A 19797-nucleotide genomic window follows, 5' to 3' on the forward strand; every position below is an offset into this window, starting at 1 on the left:
TCGATTGCATTTTCTTATCAGCTTTAAATAATATACTTTTTGTGATTTTGTAGTGCTTACAGGTCTTTCGTCCTTTTTTATTTCTCTATCTTATTCTAATAACTTTCAGGGCCTTTTTTAAAATTTACCCGGTTGCTACTGTAGCGCCACCCTTATTTAGTCAGTTTTAACGGACACTTTTTCACACACAGAGACGGTTCTCCTTACCTCTACCCTCCATATTCCTAATATGTCTATATCGATCATAGATAGTACACATAAATTCATAGACCTATATAGTAATAAATTATGTAGATGTTGCAATGATTAAATCATTGTAGGCGCCTGAGTTGCGAAGTAGAGGTGCCTCTACCCTCCATACTGCGAAGTAAAAAAAAAACAAAATGGCTGTCATTCTAGTATAGAGGTGCCAAGAGAAAATTGGGATAGTGATTTATCGCTAAAAATTCCCATATTTTACCCCACATAAGTTTCACTGGTGTATTGACACATTGTAATAATAGGTAGTACATAAAAATGAAATTGATTTACCTCCTAATCTACTGTGATGAAATGGATTGAAACGAGACGTGTTCAAAGGAATAAGTTCCAGAAAAATGCTCGGAAGTTATTAATACTTCAGTGAACTTCTTAGAAAACTTTGAATAGCCACAGTACTTTCTTAATTTTCTATAATTAGGTACTTTCACAGATGCTAAGCGGTTATTAGCATTGTTACCATTGGTGCATTAGCACCGTTATTAAATATTAGGTGTCACTAGAAAAAAATATTGACATTTCCTTGACCAAGTCACCGATGCCGCAGATATCGGCTAATAAATTTTATATGCACGAACCGGTTTTTAACCCTGAGTTATGGAGGAAAGAAATAAGTAAAATCAGGGGTGTAGAGACAGATGTCACTAAGGAATTTTTTGTTCGTGTACATAGTAGGTAAATAAAAACAAATTTGCGAATGCTTGGCAACTCGACACGTAGCATATAGTCTGTGAGCACCATAGATTATACACTTAATATATTCGAGAGCACAATAAAATCCATAGACTATACACTTAAGTGTATAATCTATGCTATACACTATACACATTGAATCAGATCAAACAGCACAGTAAGTTAATACGCTCACAGAGGGAGAAAGTGAAGATTTGCAAAATCAGAACGGTTTCCTAAGAACTTTTAGTTTTCGAGATGAATGTTTCCATTTTATGAGAAATGTTTACATGGGCCCAGTAAAAACAGCGGCTAGATAAAACGAACAAAACAACATTAAAATGCAGAAGAGTTTTTGTAGCTGACACATCAGTTTTCATGTGTTTATAGTGATTTTATGTGTGATATCTACGTTAGGCAAGCAAGATGCCGAGGGGAGAGCACAGAACGACAAATCTCCTGTCACGCGAGGAGAACGAACAGGTGTTCAGCCTAATAGGACCAAAATGTCAGGTGAGTTAATCATCCTTTTTAGATCCTTCATGAAAGTAGCTCGCGTTGAATCAGTCCACCTTGATTACGTATCTATAGCCCTATCAATGTATTATCTTATGCTATCTAAACGATAGAGTTGTTTGCGTCCTATTCTATCGCCTGGATGATTGATTAAGATATTATCTTGTTCCTTGTAACGTTAAATGTCTTGTTTTAAATCTAATGAAAATTACAAATCTTTTTAATTTTTTAATAGTATAAAAGGCTTTTGATAAACCCTCGGAACTTAACCGACCGACTACAATGCTTGACATTTCAGGCCCAAGCAATGTTTAGGAATTAAATTACTGTCAATACAAATTTCAACAATGAATTTTTATATTTTTTTTATATTTTCTGTGTACAACAAACTATATATTCAACTAACGTAAATTCTAAATGATTATTAACTCACATATTGGGTTTCAAAACCCACAGATAGGGAATTTTTTGAAATTAAACTATTCTCACACAATCATGAAAGACACTGAAATAAATAAAAGTAATAGAATCTAAACGAAATTCAAATAATATAAAAAGTATATTTACTATTTGTGAACCTCTGAACAGTGGAAACTGTCCCTGTCTATTTCTAATGTGAAAAATTTGGGGCAAAACAATTATGGTTGATATTGAGAGTTCTATAAACTGATAATTCCACATCATGTGTGCTCTTAGCTGCCCAGTTTAAATTATAAAAAAAAAACACTAATCAAAAAAGAGTTAAAAGTACATCTTAACAAGTCAGAAAAAGTGTAATTGCATTTCGACCAGTCATGTCGTGAAAGTGTTCAAAGCCTGCATATGATAGAAATTTCACCCCATAAAGACATACAGTGAAAGTCTGTTACTATATCAGATCTCAGTAAAGTATTTATTACGACAACTGGTTTTGCATGTCTTGTCTATTATACAATATATTCATAATATACATACACATGTTACTGTAGTGGATTATAGTTTAGAAATTTAATAAATCCAATATAAAAAAGATTGTTTGTTGGGAGTGTCTGTATAAATATTATCTATACAATTTCAAGTATTAAATCATCAGTCAACAAATTTCAAAGCGCAACTTATCTCTTATTAAACAATGGTCAAGTACAACCATGAATATAATAATCTTGTACCATATTGTACAAGAAAACCACTACGATTTCAAATTATTGAAATATATGAAAAATCATTAAACATAAAAAATTCACAAATCATTTGGACCCCTCCATATTATCATCTGTTCTATGGGTCTTCATATACTACTTGTATCAATAATATACGGGGTCAGCTCTGTTGTTAGCCACTATCAATAAAAATATATTTCCCACCTCATTACTAGTATCTGATTTGCATATTTTTATGTGATTCAATATAATTATGACTCACTGACTCAATGATTCAGAAAAGAATTGTGTTATTCAATATATTATCTAAAGTCTATATATTATCTATATATTATCTTTTTAGATTTTTCTAATCATTATATTATCTAAAAATTGTGTTATTCAATATAAAATCTATTATCTATTATTATCTAAATGTGGTACGATACATAGTTCTTGGAGCAACATATATACCATAATCTTGTTTCTGTTACCTTTAAAAACAAAATTGAAGCCTCAGCGGCATTGGATTTTATCTGCGACTGAAATAAAGATTTTTATTCTTAAAAATATCTTAGAATACCCATTTACATATATGCCTAGATACTATAGTGACAATAATCTGTCATTTGGTGAAATCAGATACCCTTTGGGAGCTTTAGGCAGATTTAGGATTTGCATTTGTAATGAAAATTTGAATCACATCATCAATTTTTTATTTATTGCTTAGATGGGTAGACGAGCTCACAGCCCACCTGGTGTTAAGTGGTTACTGGAGCCCATAGACATCCACAACGTAAATGCGCCACCCACCTTGAGATATAAGTTCTAAGGTCTCAGTATAGTTACAGTGGCTGCCCCACCCTTCAAACCGAAACGCATTACTGCTTCACGGCAGAAATAGGCAGGGCGGTGGCACCCACCCGCGCGGACTCACAAGAGGTCCTACCACCAGTAAGCCTACATACTTTCCGAGAATTGCCCAAAAAATATACCTATATTTTGACAAAGAATTGTAGTATCCAAAAAATAGTATTTATATTCAAAACTATTTTCTGATTTAGACATATGTTGCGGGCCGCTGTCTGGAAAATAAACTTGCCTGATGAAAGACCCTCTCTTTCATAGTCATCACAAGCAACACATAATTTAAAAATTTAAAATGTTTTCAGAGTCTAGCAACTACAGTTGTTCAACTCTTCACAACTGAAGGTCCAGCACATTCTGAATGGAAGAAGAGAGATACTGGTGTACTGTGCCTTATAAAGGACAATGGCAAGCGCTCATACTTCTTCAGGATTTACTGTTTGTACCGAAAAGCAATGATATGGGAGCACGAAGTTTATATGCAGATAGAATATAAGAACCCAAGGCCTTATTTACACACTTTCGAAGCTGAGGTAAGCTTAAAACTATGTTGAAAGTAAATAATGTAATATTGTATTTATAGTACATATAATAATAATAATGAAGTTGTCTTGGCCTAAAGCAACATCTGGTGTACTCATATCTCATGATATGCCTATAACCATATTATTTGCTTGGACCAACTTTGTGTTGGTTTTCATTGACATAGATGCTTGATTGCTGAAGATATCTGCAAACCTGATTGATCACTGTTGGTTACCGTCGTTCGTATGCATACAGTATAATTCAGTCTAATGGTAAAAAAACCTATTGAAATGTATTTTCTCAGTGATAATTAAAAATACCTTTACAGTTTAATCATGAGTTTTTCTTGTCATTTCATTATTTCTGACGTTTTGAGAATACTTTAGTTTTCATGGTCATGGACGACTAAGGTGTTATTGTGCTAACTACCGTCTACTTTTCAAAAAATAATATTTCTTGACTTTTTACGTTTCAGTCCACACAGAATGAACTAATAGTATATTGAGGTATAGTAGTTTGTTCAATATTCTCTATTAAAATAATGTTCATATATTATGGGATTACATTTTTTCTTTCGATTTTTTCAAATCTTTTAAAATAGTTGACACTACTGCACTTAACTCTAACCGTTATGTGTAGGGTTGCCAGACGTCCCGTATTTCCCGGGACGTCCCGTATTTTAGGCTTAGTTTAAAATCCCGGCGAGACTGACTCTGTCCCGTATTCGAACCGTACGATTATAATTGTATTGATTTTTATAAATGTGTTAAAACCGATAAAAATATATTAAAACTGACTTGCTCCTTGGATTTTAATTTTCATTTGTCCCGGGTAAAAAACTAAATTCCCGTATTTTTTTGCCTATTTAAGCATTTGCCCCTTATAGGCTGAAAAAATCTGGCAACCCTAGTTATGAGTCTCTTAATTCCTTCTATGAATGAGTGATGATTTGATTAACATCGCATTGCGTAAGAAATTTAGTGAAATCACTCTGATTTCAAAAAAACTTGTTAGGTTCGCGGTTCTGTCATTTCAAAAGCGTCACGGCACCTGCGGGAACCTGCGAAGATATTATTATTTACAAACCGTCAATACACTTCCTTAATACTAGTATTACAATTCAGGGAATCACTTTACGTAAATAATCGTTTGTCTGGGATATCATTTAGGTTTATAAACAACAACTGAATTATTGTTTCCTTATGGGAACGTGTTAATGGGAAAATCGGTACATGTGTTTTTTCGTCCATTCATTGTGTTTGTGAACAATAAGCGTCCGTGACCTAATAGATAAGAAACCCTACGACACGACTATGACGTTTCGTTTTTTTAAAATATACCTATAATAAAGGTAAACCGTCAGAATTAGGTTGTGTGTGTGTGTTGAATACCTGCGTTTTTGCGACTAAGCATTGACGCGCTTTGACTTCAAGGGTAGGAGATTTGTTACAATAGAATGAGAGTTCGAACTAATGTTTTAAGATAGGCGGCACCGTTCGTTGTGTGTCGCGTGTCTATTTAGCACAACGACCGCGTGTCCCCTGTAACCGTTTGCTTGTCCATATACCTACAGCAAGAAAAAAAAACAAAAAAAATATAATATTTTGGAACACGCACGTGACTTCCTGTTTTTAGAAGCAAATATATATATATTTTTTAAATTTCAAACCATTCATCTGATCGTAAAAAATCGTCATAGTACCTTGCGTCATTGCTTGCAGGGCCATTTTCATTACCATTGCCTTGCCTTGTCATACTACGTTGCCTTAAAATTGAATTTTAAAGAACTCTAGATGCGCAGAGTAAGGTCTCAAAATCATGACGTCGTTAAGGAGGAAATAGGTACATTTGTTGTCGCTAGCCCCGCACAGTCGTAATTAATGTTTAACTAAGGAAATTATATTCGAAGTCAAGCAACGTGATACCAATTACAAAGCAATCTATAACAAAAATTGCTTGTTTGTTTGTGTTGCAGATTATTATAGCGAAATAACACATAGACACAGCCCGCTGAGTTTTTCGCCGGATCTTGTCAGTATGATGCGATTCCGACCCGGTGGTAAATTCAGCGAAGCACTGCTCTTGCTCTTTTTATTGCTTTGATGGGTGGACGAGCTCACAGCCCACCTGGTGTTAAATGGTTACTGGAGCCCATAGACATCTACAACGTAAATGCGCCACCCTTCTTGAGATATAAGTTCTAAGGTCTCGGGTATAGTTACAACGGCTGCCCCCGCTGCCCTCCAAACCGAAACGTAATATGCATTGTGCCCGCCATCATAACGTATGACGTCATATGTAGCTAATCTTTCCCTATTAATACTGTAGTCTACTGTTAGCCCGACATTTAGTTTGACCACGAATGACGCCATAAGTAATGAGGTTGTATTGAGATTTGTGAGCAAGTTTTCGCAGCAAACTCATAATCAATTGACTGTCCGGTTTCCTGTTGCCTAAATTAATTATCAATTAAGGTGCACACCACTGTTTTAGGAATACATGACAGCATTCAACTTTGCCAATGAAGAAGAAGCTCAGATCCTAAAGAAGATTCTAATCGAGAAGATTGAATTAAGGAAGACGAGAAGAGAAGGTAAATTTCACTACTTACAGTATTTACCCTAAATATTGTTTCATTAACATTCAGCGACCCTTTTTCTTGTTCTCATTATTAGGCCTCATCAAATTAAAGTCGAGCGATTTCGCATTATCTTTTGAGTCAAAATTAAATTACGATAAATAAAATATGTATGTATTACTTTGTTTCAAAAAATGAAATCGCAAGCATAATCGTCAAAGCCAAATGCATGTCTTAGGAAATTACGAATTCTGATCTGTGGCACTGCCTTGGCCACATAATGCTTTACTATATGTTTGTTGCTATTCACTCGACGATTACTTATAATAAAATCTATATAGCTTCATTTAACTTTTACAATACAATTAAATTGTTGTTTTTTACTGTCTTATCTGACTTGATTTAACTTACAGCCCATCGAGTGTAAAGTTTGATGTCTAACTGTCAATGGTATTTCATGACTACTGTCGTACTCTCCAAAACACGATGCACAACTGACATGAATGATTTGCTTCATTACGGTTTAGTTTCTTTTAGTCTTGCCTTAAAGACAATCTAATAAAAAAGATGTGTGGTGTCGTGGGACACTGGATAGGAACGAAGTTCCTTATTAATATAAAAATATTAATTTAAAGTTCTATTTGAGGTATAAAGAAAATAAAAAATAAAACTGGAGGTTTCGCAACAACCCACGGTCATTCGGTAACGTGCGAACTTATTGTGGTACACTTCATTCACGGTTGTTTGCATAAGAGTATTGCGCAAATGAACGCTCAGAGATCGTGGTCAATGAATGATAAAAAATGTTATTTTTGTACGTTATTACAAAGTTAAGTCGTACACTGTGTGGATTACTAATAAAAATCTTACGTTACGGACGTTTTTTCCCGGTTAGGGTACTCCTCCGCATCGTCCCATAAGGAACTTCGTTCCAAAAAACTTATTGTCTCAGGTCTTCGTTTAGTGTGGTCACACTGCACGTGACGTCACAAGACGAGCGCATTTACCGATATCACGTTTGTCATTGTTGTGCGTGCATTGTTTATTAAAAGACTCCTCATTGTACTTGTCGGATTTAAGTACGTCTATATTTATTTGTAAATACACCGTTCGTAATATTTGTATCATGTCATACATTGTCTCACAATACAGGTGATATGTTATAACACAATTTAAAGTAAAAATATTATACTATAATTGAATCAAATGGTCGAGGCTTCGGTAGGCAGCGGTTTGGCTCTACCGTCCGTGAGCGACGGTAACCACTCACCACCAGGCGGGCCGTATGCTCGTCCGCCGCCTACAAGGGCAAATAAAAATAAAAGTGAATTATTAAATAACAAATTTGATATAGGAGAGATGGACTCTACCCCGCTTTGAACTTGGCGTTGCTAGTTTTACAATGAATACGTACCTTCCGAAGTTGTTTACGGAGAAGTAGTAGAAGAGAGAAAAGTATTTATTTCCGACCGAGGAATTGTTTGAGATGATGTCGTCATCTCTTTTATAATTGCATCATCTGACACCGAAATAAGAGTTCATACCGTCCACTTGGAATTGCTGCGTTCATCGACAGTGCGTTTTGCGATGTAGCAACGGGTTTTTTTTGTGAAGGAAGGTATACTGGTGGCCTGGAGGCTTTTCCGTTTTTGTTTAATATTTATTTTATTGCTTAGATGGGTGGACGAGCTCACAGCCTACCTGGTGTTAAGTGGTTACTGGAGCCCATAGACATCTACAACGGCTGCCCTACCCTTCAGACCGAAACGCATTACTGCTTCACGGCAGAAACAGGCAGGGCGGTGGTACCTACCCGCGCGGACTCATAAGAGGTCCTACAACCAGTAAAAAACTTTCTAACACTCCGCCCGAGCGCCTCCGGAGGAGACCTAACAACTCAAGAGCAGCTTTACAAATGAAACCATGTAGTTCTGGAATGAACGCTCGGCTCTTATAACTGAGCGCTATGATATGTCTTTCTCTAAACCAAGCTCGAAAATAGTCTTCAGTCGTAGGTAGCGACTTGGCTGTATAATGCTAATGTCCATCAGAGACGATAAAATGATAAGAGAAGATAGCTCGCCTGTATATGAAGGCCATAAAACACACACACAATACAAATAAATAAGGTTTTCTTATATTTTATTTATCTTTGACTTTGACAGATCTGACGAACTTTGTTCCGTCTTAGAGGCAATAAATGAGCAGACTTGATTTTATCAGGTCAATTTTTTATTTGGATAATTAGTGTAAATTAAAAAAGCAAGTATTTTAATGATTCTTTATTGTTAATGTATTTTAGTTATTATTGTTATATTTTTATTTCTTGTTTCTTCTTTAGTCGCTTCACTCGCAATGTTTCGAATACTAGTTGCATTACGGCTTCGTCGGGAAAGATTTGATCGTGTTGGTCGCGGTATGGCTTTCTTAATGATTACTTGTCTCAGCACAATAAGCTAATAGAAACTGGAAACGAACACATCGACCGGTCAACTTCAAAATTCTACTATAATTAACCATAGACTACATTACGTTTAGCTGTCAGTTGCGTTTTGTTATTCCATATCAGTTGCGTTTTGTTATACCACGTTTTACGTCACGTACCACGGAAACGTGATAAAAGGTATCCTTGTCCTGGTTGTAAGCTACCTCCCCACCAATTTTCAGCCAAATCAGTTCAGCCGTTCTTTAGTTATAAATAGTGTAACTAACACGACTTTCTTTTATATATATAGATTTTGAGTAATCTTCGGAATAGCGACTAGAAATAACATTTTAGTGTTTTAGAAGCTTGAAAAAGTAAAAATTCAGAGATGTGAAGGAAATAGTTTCCACTTAGTACCCGTGATTGTTCTCGTGTGTTGTTGGTTGTTTGCTTTCGTAAGCCAGGATGTAAATAACGTATAAAAAACCATTCGTATTTTTCAGAAAGGAGGCAACGTGCCTTAACGGCGGCACGGGCCAGTAGCGTGGTGGAGCCGAGACAAAATGGCGTCCTACCCCCGCTCCCGGCACCGGAACCGGAACCTGCACCCGTACTCCCACCGAAAACGAATTTAGCAGGTGAAAACTACTTATAATATTATATTCCTATATTCATGATCATCTGATGTAAAGTAATGCCGACTTTTTAGCGAGGCGGGGGGAGGCGATCTTCACGCATTTCGCGTCCAAGGGGCGCGCGGGGTATGTGGGTCTTGACGGTACGCAGATTTCGGGAACAGATCGCGAGCCTACGATGTTTTTAAAGTCCTACCCACCAAACTACTCCCTTTGCACCCTCTCACGGCATGTCCGATCTTTACTCGAGCTCAGAACCCGGGCAGAGTGGTTCCCGTGGTCAACACTACAACTAGACTCGCTGCGCCACTACTAGGACGCCCGACGGACGACGGCCCGTCCCGTCGCCCGGGCGCCCGGGCGGTACCTCTGGTGCTCCGGGATACCGCACTGAAGATCCCAAGACTAAGACCCCAAGAAAAGGGCGACCTAAGTAAAGGGATTTTTTCGCTGCTATGTTGTGTGTTGTGTTAGATCAATGGCATTCTATGACATTCTAAGAAAGAAAGAAAGAAATCATTTATTCGCTAAGCATAGTGGTGGTTTTATACTTGTGATAGGACCTCTTGTGAGTCCGCACGGGTAGTTACCAACACCCTGCCTATTTCTGCCGTGAAGCAGTAATGCGTGTCGGTGTAAGGGGGGGGCAGCCGTTGTAACTATAACTGAGACCTTAGAACTTATATCTCAAGGTGGGTGGCGCATTTACGATGTAGATGTCTATGGGCTCCGGTAACCACTCAACGCCAGGTGGGCTGGGTCCACCATCTAAGCAATAAAAAAATAATGAGTTATTACATAAGTTAAAAGCAGCGTGTATGCTTTGTCATTATTTGACATGCGAATTTTAGTGCAACATCTACAATATGTATCAGAGAGTATGTGTAATAACTTGTAATGATCGCCCAGGTACGTACACACTGAAGAGCTCCGGAAAACGGAAAACGACAAGGAAATTGACTAAAGCCGACATCGGGATGCCTCACAACTTCACGCACGTTTCTCACATCGGATGGGATAAAGATAAAGGTGCGTGGATCTTTTCTTTTTCTCCTTTTTTTTTTAGGTATGGCAATTGGCTTCTTGCGACGCCATTGTTGCCAGTGTCGAGTTCATAAAAATCTTCAATTGTAAAATACATACTAATATTCTGTTATATGAAGTAAAATAGGATGAAGTTAATTGATTTGACTATTTAATCGATTGGGATAAAATTAAATGAAACAAAATTTTATTGTGTGCTTAGTGCGAGTTTTTTAACGCTCTCGATAGCATAAAAGTTAACTTTTTGTATGCAGTTATAACAGCGCCCCTAGCGGCAAACGTAGGCAAACGTTCTGTTATGGGAATTTACTCTGAGGTCGTTTTAAAAAAAGGAAACTTTTAAGATTCGAACTATTTTATTTTATTTATACAATATGGATGATATACGTAATTCTCAGAGTAACCGCGAGAGCCGCACCCGTACTCTAAGACAGTTCACTCTCTACTGACTGTTCTCCGGTCTCCTTTAAAGTCTCTACCTCGAACCGTCTAGTCAGCGGTTTGAGGGTATCAGCATTTTAGGGTTCAGTACTCTGTACATATAATATAACAGTTCCAACTGCATACTAATTGGAGTTAACTATCAGGCCATCGAGAACGTTAAAAAACTCGCACTAAGCACATTGAACATTATTTTTATAAATGACTAGCTGTAACGGTCCGCTTCGCTGGGCATTTAAAATTAACATTATTATTTCTCACCCCCACAAAGATTCTCATCATTAACACCCCCGTAACTGGTGTAGGGAGTTCAACACTCATATAAATATTAGCCTATCCATTAAGTACATGCATATTCTACATGGATACCAAGTTTCAAGTCAATCGGATGCATGGTTCAGTAGTTATAACGGAACATCCGTAAAATAAAAACCACTGTAGATTTATATATTAGTATAGATAACCGATAGTCGCACAACGTCGCCTCTTCATTTGTAGCCATGAAGTCCAAGTCTCAGTTATGTTACAATAGCAGTGGTCACAGCGATACACAGGATCCCTTCGCGACTGATTCGCACCAGGACCTGGTGATGTCCACCCGTGCAGACACCCTCATCACAATGATTCCACTTTCGAGATTTGGATAGGATAGATTTGGATTTGAACTGGTGGTAGGACCTCTTATTACTGGTGGTAGGACCTCTTGTGAGTCCGCGCGGGTAGGTACCACCGCCCTGCCTATTTCTACCGTGAAGCAGTAATGCGTTTCGGTTTCAAGGGCGGGGCAGCCGTTGTAACTATACTGAGATCTTAGAACTTATATCTCAAGGTGGGTGGCGCATTTACGTTGTAGATGTCTATGGGCCACAGTAACCACTTAGCACCAGGTCGGCTGTGAGCTCGTTCACCTATCGAATTAATAAATATATTAACGTTTTCAGGGTTCGACGTGGAGACCACACAGGACGAGAAGCTCCTGTCGTTTCTGAAGGAGGCAGGAGTTTCGGAGGTCCACCTTCGCGACCAGGAGACGAGGAAATTCATATATAGCTTCATAGAGACGAACGGTGGCATTAACGCTGTCATGGAGGATCTGCACACAAACAATGAGAAGCCAATCAAAGGTATCATCAATCATCAATTTTGAAAATCGTCGTCGTGGCCTAAAGGATAAGACGTCCGATGCACTCGTGTTGAGCGATGCACCGGTGTTCGAATCCCGCAGGCGGGTAACAATTTTTCTAATGAAATACGTACTCAACAAATGTTCACGATTGACTTCCACGGTGAAGGAATAACATCGTGTAATAAAAATGAAACCCGCAAAATTATAATTTGCGTAATTACTGGTGGTAGGATCTATTGAGTCCGCGCGGGTAGGTACCACCGCCCTGTAAGCGGTTACTGGAGCCCATAGACATCTACAACGTAAATGCGCCATCCAAATTGAGAGATATGTTCTAAGGACACAAGTATAGTTACAACGGCTGCCCCGCCCTTCAAACCGAAACGCATTACTGCTTCATGGCAGAAATAGGCGGGGTGGTGGTACCCACCCGCGCGGACTCACAAGAGGTCCTACCACCAGTAATATTTTAGTTTTCCACTCTATCCTTACGCTGACCGTACGTATCGATGTTCCGCAGAGCGCAGCGCGCCGTCCCGCGCGCCCGCTCCCCCCGTCCCGCAGCGCAGCCCCGCCCTGCCGCACCCCCCCGCGCCACGTACGTACAGCACGCCGCGACACGTGCAAACGTTCACATGACATTTTTAATATGTACACTTTTAATTACCTAATTGATATAATGGTCATTTAACAAAATCAAACAAATCAACTTATTCATGCCTTGAACCGATTGATATTAACAAATTACAAATATTTAGTGTGAAGAAAACAATTCGATTATTTCACTTCACAAGTATGTATATAATGTTACTGGCGGTCCTCACTGGCCCAACGTAAGGCAAGTCATAATACTAAACACTATCGCTGGTACAATTAGTAACTATGTAGAGATAGGGTTTCGCAGATGTTTAATATCGAATGTGTCTGTTGCCGACGTATAGCGTCGCGAGCGCCGCCCCCCCCGCCCGGGCGCGCCGTGCCGCCTCCCCCTCCGCCGCCCGCCTCCGTCGCCCGCAACCCGCCGCCGCCCAGACCCGCGCCCCGTGAGTGCACACATACTATACACCAATATATCTTGTGATCATTGTTTCTCTCAGCGTCAGCTGAAGAGTAATTCTTACGGTTACTATGCACTTATTTGTATATGAGTCGACTATTATCAAAGCCGGCAATCTGACTTTTGGACAATGATTGGTAAATCAGAAAAACGGATTATTGACTTTGTATTCCATTGGCAGTCACAAAACTCTTCGGAACGACATCTTAGATAAATAACAGGTTAACTATTAACCTTTATTTAATGCAGGTTTTGAACCGTATTCTTTGAAGGAGACGATTATATTCAAATAAATCTATTGACATATCAATAAATTTTTTTTGTCCCAATGCACAGATTGCCACCTTTGATAATAGACGACTCATATATGAACATAAAAAAAAACTTATATAAAAAAAAAAAACATGCCCGCTGAGTTTCTTGCCAGTTCTCAGGACGGAGGCTAGTTTTTGTGAATTGGCGGTAGTTTGACGTTCAACAAGTATGTACTTTTATTTATGTTCTATACAATCTGAAGTAAATGTTTTCATTGTAAATGAATAATAATAATTTTAATATTAAGGTATACAGCAAAAATCGTAACACGTTTTATTCTTTATCCAGCACCATCGTCAGCGCCGCCATCAGTGCCTCCTCCGCCGCCGCCGGGCGTGGCCCCTCCGCCGCCGCCGCCCCCTCCGCCCCCGCCGCCGCCCGCGCCCGTGGCTCCGTCCCCGCCCCCGGACGCCCCCCCGATGCCGAAGGACGCAGCCGTCGCCGTGGACGCGCGCGCCGCACTCATGGAGAGCATACGTAGTGGAGCCAGCACTTTGAAGGTCCATATCTTTATTCTGTAAAATTTTTTTTCTATACCTCGAAATTTCCAGTTCGGCCTCGTCTTTTATTTATTTTTTATTGCTTAGATGGGTGGACGAGCTCACAGCCCACCTGGTGTTAAGTGGTTATTGGAGCCCATGGACATCTATGACGTAAATGCGCCACCCACTTTAATAAGTTCTAAGATCTCAGTATAACTACAACAGCTACTCCACTTTACAGAAAATTTATTAAATACATTACAGGAATTTACAGAAAAAAAAATTTGAATATCCCAGATGCGCTATAAGGGTCTTTAATAATTCAAACCTGAATTCGAATTGATAAAGTTCCGGGATACGTTTAATATTTCTTGTATTATTAAGCGTGCTTTTAGTTTTAATGAGCAAGCAATGTTAAGCAAACAATATTAGGGGTCAATGTCCGCCTTCAAGGCGTGTGAAAACGATCGAGTATCAAACCGTACTACTGACATTGTATTGAACAACATCAATATTGCCGAATAATAATAAATTTTATTATTTACTTAATTTACAGAGAGTCGAACCTGTTGCCAAAGCGCCACCTGTCGAGGACAACCGGAGCAACCTGCTGAGCGAGATACGACAGGGCGTCGAACTTAGATCCGTGAGTACACCCTTCAGATCTGCTTATGTAAAAATCAGTAAAAGAATATCCTTTTTTTTTTTATTGCTTAGATGGGTGGACGAGCTCACAGCCCACCTGATGTTAAGTGGTTACTGGAAGCCATAGACATCTACAACGTAAATGCGCCACCCACCTTGAGATATAAGTTCTAAGATCTCAGTAAAGTCACAATGGCTGCCCCACCCTTCAAACCGAAACGCATTACTGCTTCACGACAGAAATAGGTAGGGCGGTGGTACCCACCCGCGCGGACTCACAAGAGGTCCTACCACCAGTAATTACGAAAATTATAATTTTGCGAGTTTGATTTTTATTACACGATGCTATTCCTTCACCGTGGAAGTCAGTCGTGAACACTTGTTGAGTACGTATTTCATTAGAAAAATTGGTACCCGCCTGAGATTCGAACACCGGTGCATCGCTCAACACGAATGCACCGGACGTCTTAACCTTTAGGCCACGACGACATCTTTCTGTGTTTAAAATAAATGAAAAGATTTATGAAGTACTTTTTGCTCCGGCAGGTGGCGCCGGAGAGGCGCGGTGTAGGGGTGGGGGCGGCGGCGGCGGGGGCGGGCGTGGGGTGCGGGCTGGCGGGCGCCCTCGCGCGGGCCCTGCACGAGCGGAGCCGCGCCCTGCACTCCGACTCCGACGACGACTCCGACCTCAGCGACAACACCACCAGCGACGGGGAGTGGGACGACTGAGCCCACAGCCGACCTCCCACCAGGACACCAATAGAAGATCACAACGCAGATTCTTTTAAAAAGAGGGTAGTTTGTAAAAAACCATAATAGAAAGTGGGCCTGAACTGTAAACACGCAGTGTACAACACAGCACTCGACTATAAAAGTGACAATAGGATTTATGAAACACAAATGAAAACGTACACCTAATTAAAAACCTACTCCTTATTTTAAATTTAAAATCAAGCTCAAATAAGAATTGGCAACACCAGCACCAGGGGAAAAACCGAACTGAGCCGCATACATTGTACCGCAGTTCCGCTCGATAGCAATCAACGTAATTCATTATAATGCGGTACATTTTGATTTAAATATTGTCAATTTATTTCCCTAATTGTCATGCTTACAATGGTTGTTTCAAAGAGATTGTCTTTAGTGAAATGTTTGTTCACGATATCAGTGTGTGATATGGATTGGAGAATTTGAATGTAACCTTATCTAATTTTATGTTGAGGACGACTGTAGTTTAGCAAAAAGGACTCTTTGACAGTAACAGAAATATTCCGTCTGGATGTTCTGTGTACAGGCAGATACTCCCTATTGTAGTTCAGTACGATGGTCGGCCATTGAACACGATGCCTTAACCTGGCTAACGATGTTTTTAGGATATACCCAAAGATATATACAAGTTTCGAACAATAAGATTTGCACCGTGGGTGTACCGAACAATGTCATCCGCTCTATAGCAAGCATTTCCGCTGTCGTTACTCCAAAAAAAAAAAAGCAATGTTGCCAGCGTCGAGTTCAAAAAATACAATTTTTTTTTTGTTAATTTTGTGTAAGAAAGCTTTTTTTTTCTTTTTTTTTTTTCTTTGTTTTATTGCTGTCGTCTCGGACAATATTGTGAATCGAGTCCTTTCTAATAAACTACGTTCAAATTTTTGTTTACCATTGCACGATCACAGTGAATGTTGCTTTAAACAAATAAACATATGAAAATCCGCCCTTATTTCTCCGCGTGTGCGGCGACGAAACTAGAATGACGGGAGTCAGTGTGTGCGAGTCCGGATGACATGTCCGAGAGCTCACTATATTTTTTTAATCGAACGACTTTGAAGGTAACGTCTAGAACGTTCTAGTCAAAACTCATCGGGATAAGTAAAAAAAAAGTATTTTTGCATTCGTATTTATAATAAATGGCATCGAGGTTTGTGACACGTATTGAAATTGTGGTAAATCCTTCGATTTAAGTTTGCAAATTTTCCAAATACGATTCTAATTTTCTGAACACGAAAGTCTATTTTTGTTTATTCGATAAATTTTAAAATTAATCAAATAGAAAAGTCTACGGGTCAGTTCTGAAAAATATTTTTGTTTATTATTATTTCAAATAACATTTAGTACTAACTTTGAGGTTTAAATTTTACTTGTAACTCGTTCACTTAACGCATTCGCATATCACATTAGAAGCAATGGCTGAGTTACCGACAAAATTAAAATGAACATGGCATTTTATTTATTTATAAAAACTGATAACAAAACACTTTCTAAGTTTCTGTATAAGGAAATCTTTAAAGTTAAAACCGCGTAATACACGTGATCTATTTGTACCTCAACCATTGCGCTTTAACTTATGCTGATATTTCGTTTTTAAATGGTCGCATTCATATTGAGTGCATTATAAGCCCAATATAAGAAGACCGTATAAATATAATTTTCAATTTAACAAGACCTTGTGCTTTATGAGAGTGGCGCAAGTTCACAGTAACATCATTGAAAAGCTGTTTTTTGTATGGTGACGTCACGGGGCGTTGACCTCTCGCTTTCGCTAGTATTACATTGCGCGCTGTAACTACACAAGTCGAACATTGTTTTTTATGTTTACATGTCGGAAATAATTCCCTCTCACTCGGTCTGTGTGTATTACAGTATAATATTCAATTATATTTAAATTGAAAAGAAAGCGACATTGAAAAGTGTCATTATTTATTGATTACAATGAATATTTTAGTGTCTTGTATATTTGTAATTTCTTTAACCAATTTGATGTACCTTATTAATACAATTATGATGAATATTATAGGAGACAAATTTGTGTTAAAAACACTAGATTTTTTTAACACAAAATTGTTTCCGAAGATTTGGGTTTTTTTTTGTTTCGTTAGGGTTATTATTTTAATTCTATTGAATTCGACAGTAACGCGAGGCGACTGTCTTAATGTTTTAATTAAAATACATTGGCTGTAAAGAACTGCGTTTATTAATGTATATGTTTAGTATTATGGTGTAACCATCAAAAAGTTAATACTTATATCTTTCGTGAGTTAACAATATCAACAAGGCAAGCTGATCGATTTTTTTTTTGCTGCATTATAAACGTAATACAGGTAACTGTCCTATAACGCGGTATTTTACAACACGGTTTCACTCTAACGGGGAAAGAAAAATTCCCAAAAACCCTCTTATAACACGGTACAAATTAACAGCCCCCCTCCAAATTGTTTATGACGTTAATTTTTTTTTTTTTTAAATGTCAACTCTTTACAGCTTATGTATGAAACACACAATTTAAATTAAATAATGTAAATAATTGTTTTCGATATAATTATCATAAATAAATGACTGAGGACAAACAATGTTGATTATAAGGCAAATGTGTAACAAATTTTAATTAATATTAGTAATTAGTGAATTTGTATTGGTTTTGTCATTGTTCTGGGAGTTTTGAAAAGGAAAATGTTGCAAAGTCGAGGCAGGTACCTAAACATAGGCAGGCACTGGGTAGCGGCTTAGCCGCGCTCCAATCATCACTGACGCATGATTGTCCCACAGTGGCAATAAAAAAATACATTAAAATACGAAAGGTTTTTCGTTAACAAAATTAAGAATTCGAAATTTTATTCAGTTCGTTATTGAATTTTTTATATAGAACTATATTTGCTGTCAAAATTTTTCTCAGAAAGCTTTAATATCCAAGTACCATTTTTAATACAAAGTGCAAAGCCAGGTAGACATTTCCGTGCGTGTACCGTGTTTCCGAGTGCGCGCCGCACACTGACGCGCATACTTTCCCACGCTCTTTTTATAAACGGCAGTGAAAGTAATATATAGTCTGGGAACGCGAGCATGGCTCTAATCAATATCACAAGATAATAACCATCTCAAAGATATAAAGATATAAGACTTTAAAGTAAAATCAACAAATTCTTGTCTAGGGAGGTTTAATAACGTAACATCAAATAGTAACATGTTTTATTGAATAAAAATATTGAACAGATTTTCCCGAAACTAGAGGAGAAACTACTTAGGTGGAGAATTTATTTAGAAGCGCTCACTAGGAATCTACGTACAAAATGGTTTGCCCAGAAATTCCCTTGTCTATATCCGATATACATTATCCATTGAAAGCTTTTAGAACAATCGACTTGATTTATAATAATTTTAGAATATAACCGTTAATATTATTTTTGACAATGGTTAAACGTTGACTGTATCTTTATGTAATCTTGTTTCATTGAATAAAACGAACCTTAAAAATGTTTTGTTTTCTTTTATTTCAAAACAAAGAGAAACTAATGTTGTTGTAATTATAATTTGTATTAACGTTTGGGCAATACCTAATTATATTACCCACATAAGTAGATTAGACATCGGTAGTTCTCCAGATCTTCAAGCAACAAAAAAAGTGTTTGAACTCTTATAAAACGTAGGTTTGTTTATTGCTTACACATTATCTTCGAAAAAAATGATTTCGATTTTTAATATATACCCCTACATCATTTAGCATATAAAGATAATCAGACTTACACAATTTTTCGTTATTATCGTAACCTTTTTTTATGATTGAAGGATTTCTGGTGGCCCGAAGGCCTTTCCGGTTTCACCAGGACAGGTGGGCGAGCAAATGTTCAGCCAGGAGGGGTGGGTTTTTTTTTTGATTGAGACGACGTCCTGCGGGATTTTCCCGGGGATGGAGTGCCGTCCTATTAACAGGATGGGTACCGGCGACGGCGAGCCTTCGGCGCGCACTGTGCGGTACCGTGGGTTTCGTGGAGTCGGAGTGGTGGGGCTCGATGGGGTTTAGTCGGTAGTCGTTCTGCGGGGCAAGTGCTTCGCGCGCCTTTTTCAAGGCGTAGTCTCCTGTGAGAAATTGGGGGAGGTGAATGACCTCGGCTCTTCTCTTCTCCCCTTCTTCCTCTCAGGAGGCGCCGGAGTCAGACATCCGTTACCCCCCTCGACCGGGTATCCGTAAATGGATACCCCAGCGTTAAAAAAAAAAAAAAAGAGGGGTGGGATTTGCTAACAAGTGCCCGAACGCCTCCGAAGGAGACCTAACAACTCGAGAGCAGCTGCTTCGCGAATGAATCTACTACCGGATCGGAATC

The 19797-nt window shown here is 38.4% G+C and overlaps 1 protein-coding gene across 2 annotated transcripts; it reads left to right on the forward strand.

Annotated features, from left to right (window-relative positions):
* Positions 1-1037: 1037 nt before the first annotated feature.
* Positions 1038-18951, forward strand: LOC101744543 (actin nucleation-promoting factor WASL). Of its 2 annotated transcripts, XM_062672781.1 has the most exons (11): positions 1038-1443; positions 3737-3964; positions 6450-6549; positions 9463-9597; positions 10504-10623; positions 12021-12203; positions 12726-12803; positions 13147-13248; positions 13866-14077; positions 14616-14705; positions 15251-18951. In XM_062672781.1, exons 1-11 carry the CDS (start codon positions 1357-1359, stop codon positions 15431-15433), a joined length of 1518 nt encoding a protein of 505 aa, XP_062528765.1. In that variant the 5' UTR covers positions 1038-1356; the 3' UTR covers positions 15434-18951. The 2 variants fall into 2 exon arrangements, with proteins under 2 accessions (XP_062528765.1, XP_037871856.1); XM_038015928.2 differs by lacking the exon at positions 12726-12803 and having other exon boundaries at positions 1069-1443.
* The last annotated feature ends 846 nt before the right edge of the window (positions 18952-19797 follow it).

This window comes from Bombyx mori, chromosome 15, assembly GCF_030269925.1.
Source record: "Bombyx mori chromosome 15, ASM3026992v2".
NCBI classification, from domain to species: Eukaryota; Metazoa; Arthropoda; class Insecta; order Lepidoptera; family Bombycidae; genus Bombyx; species Bombyx mori.

Excerpts from the sequence above, each read along its gene's own strand:
- LOC101744543 (XM_062672781.1), top strand. The coding sequence starts at position 1,357 with ATGCCGAGGGGAGAGCACAGAACGACAAATCTCCTGTCACGCGAGGAG. Across the intron at positions 14,078-14,615 it reads GTGGAGCCAGCACTTTGAAG|AGAGTCGAACCTGTTGCCAA; the intron begins GTCCATATCTTT and ends CTTAATTTACAG. Across the intron at positions 14,706-15,250 it reads AGGGCGTCGAACTTAGATCC|GTGGCGCCGGAGAGGCGCGG; the intron begins GTGAGTACACCC and ends TTGCTCCGGCAG.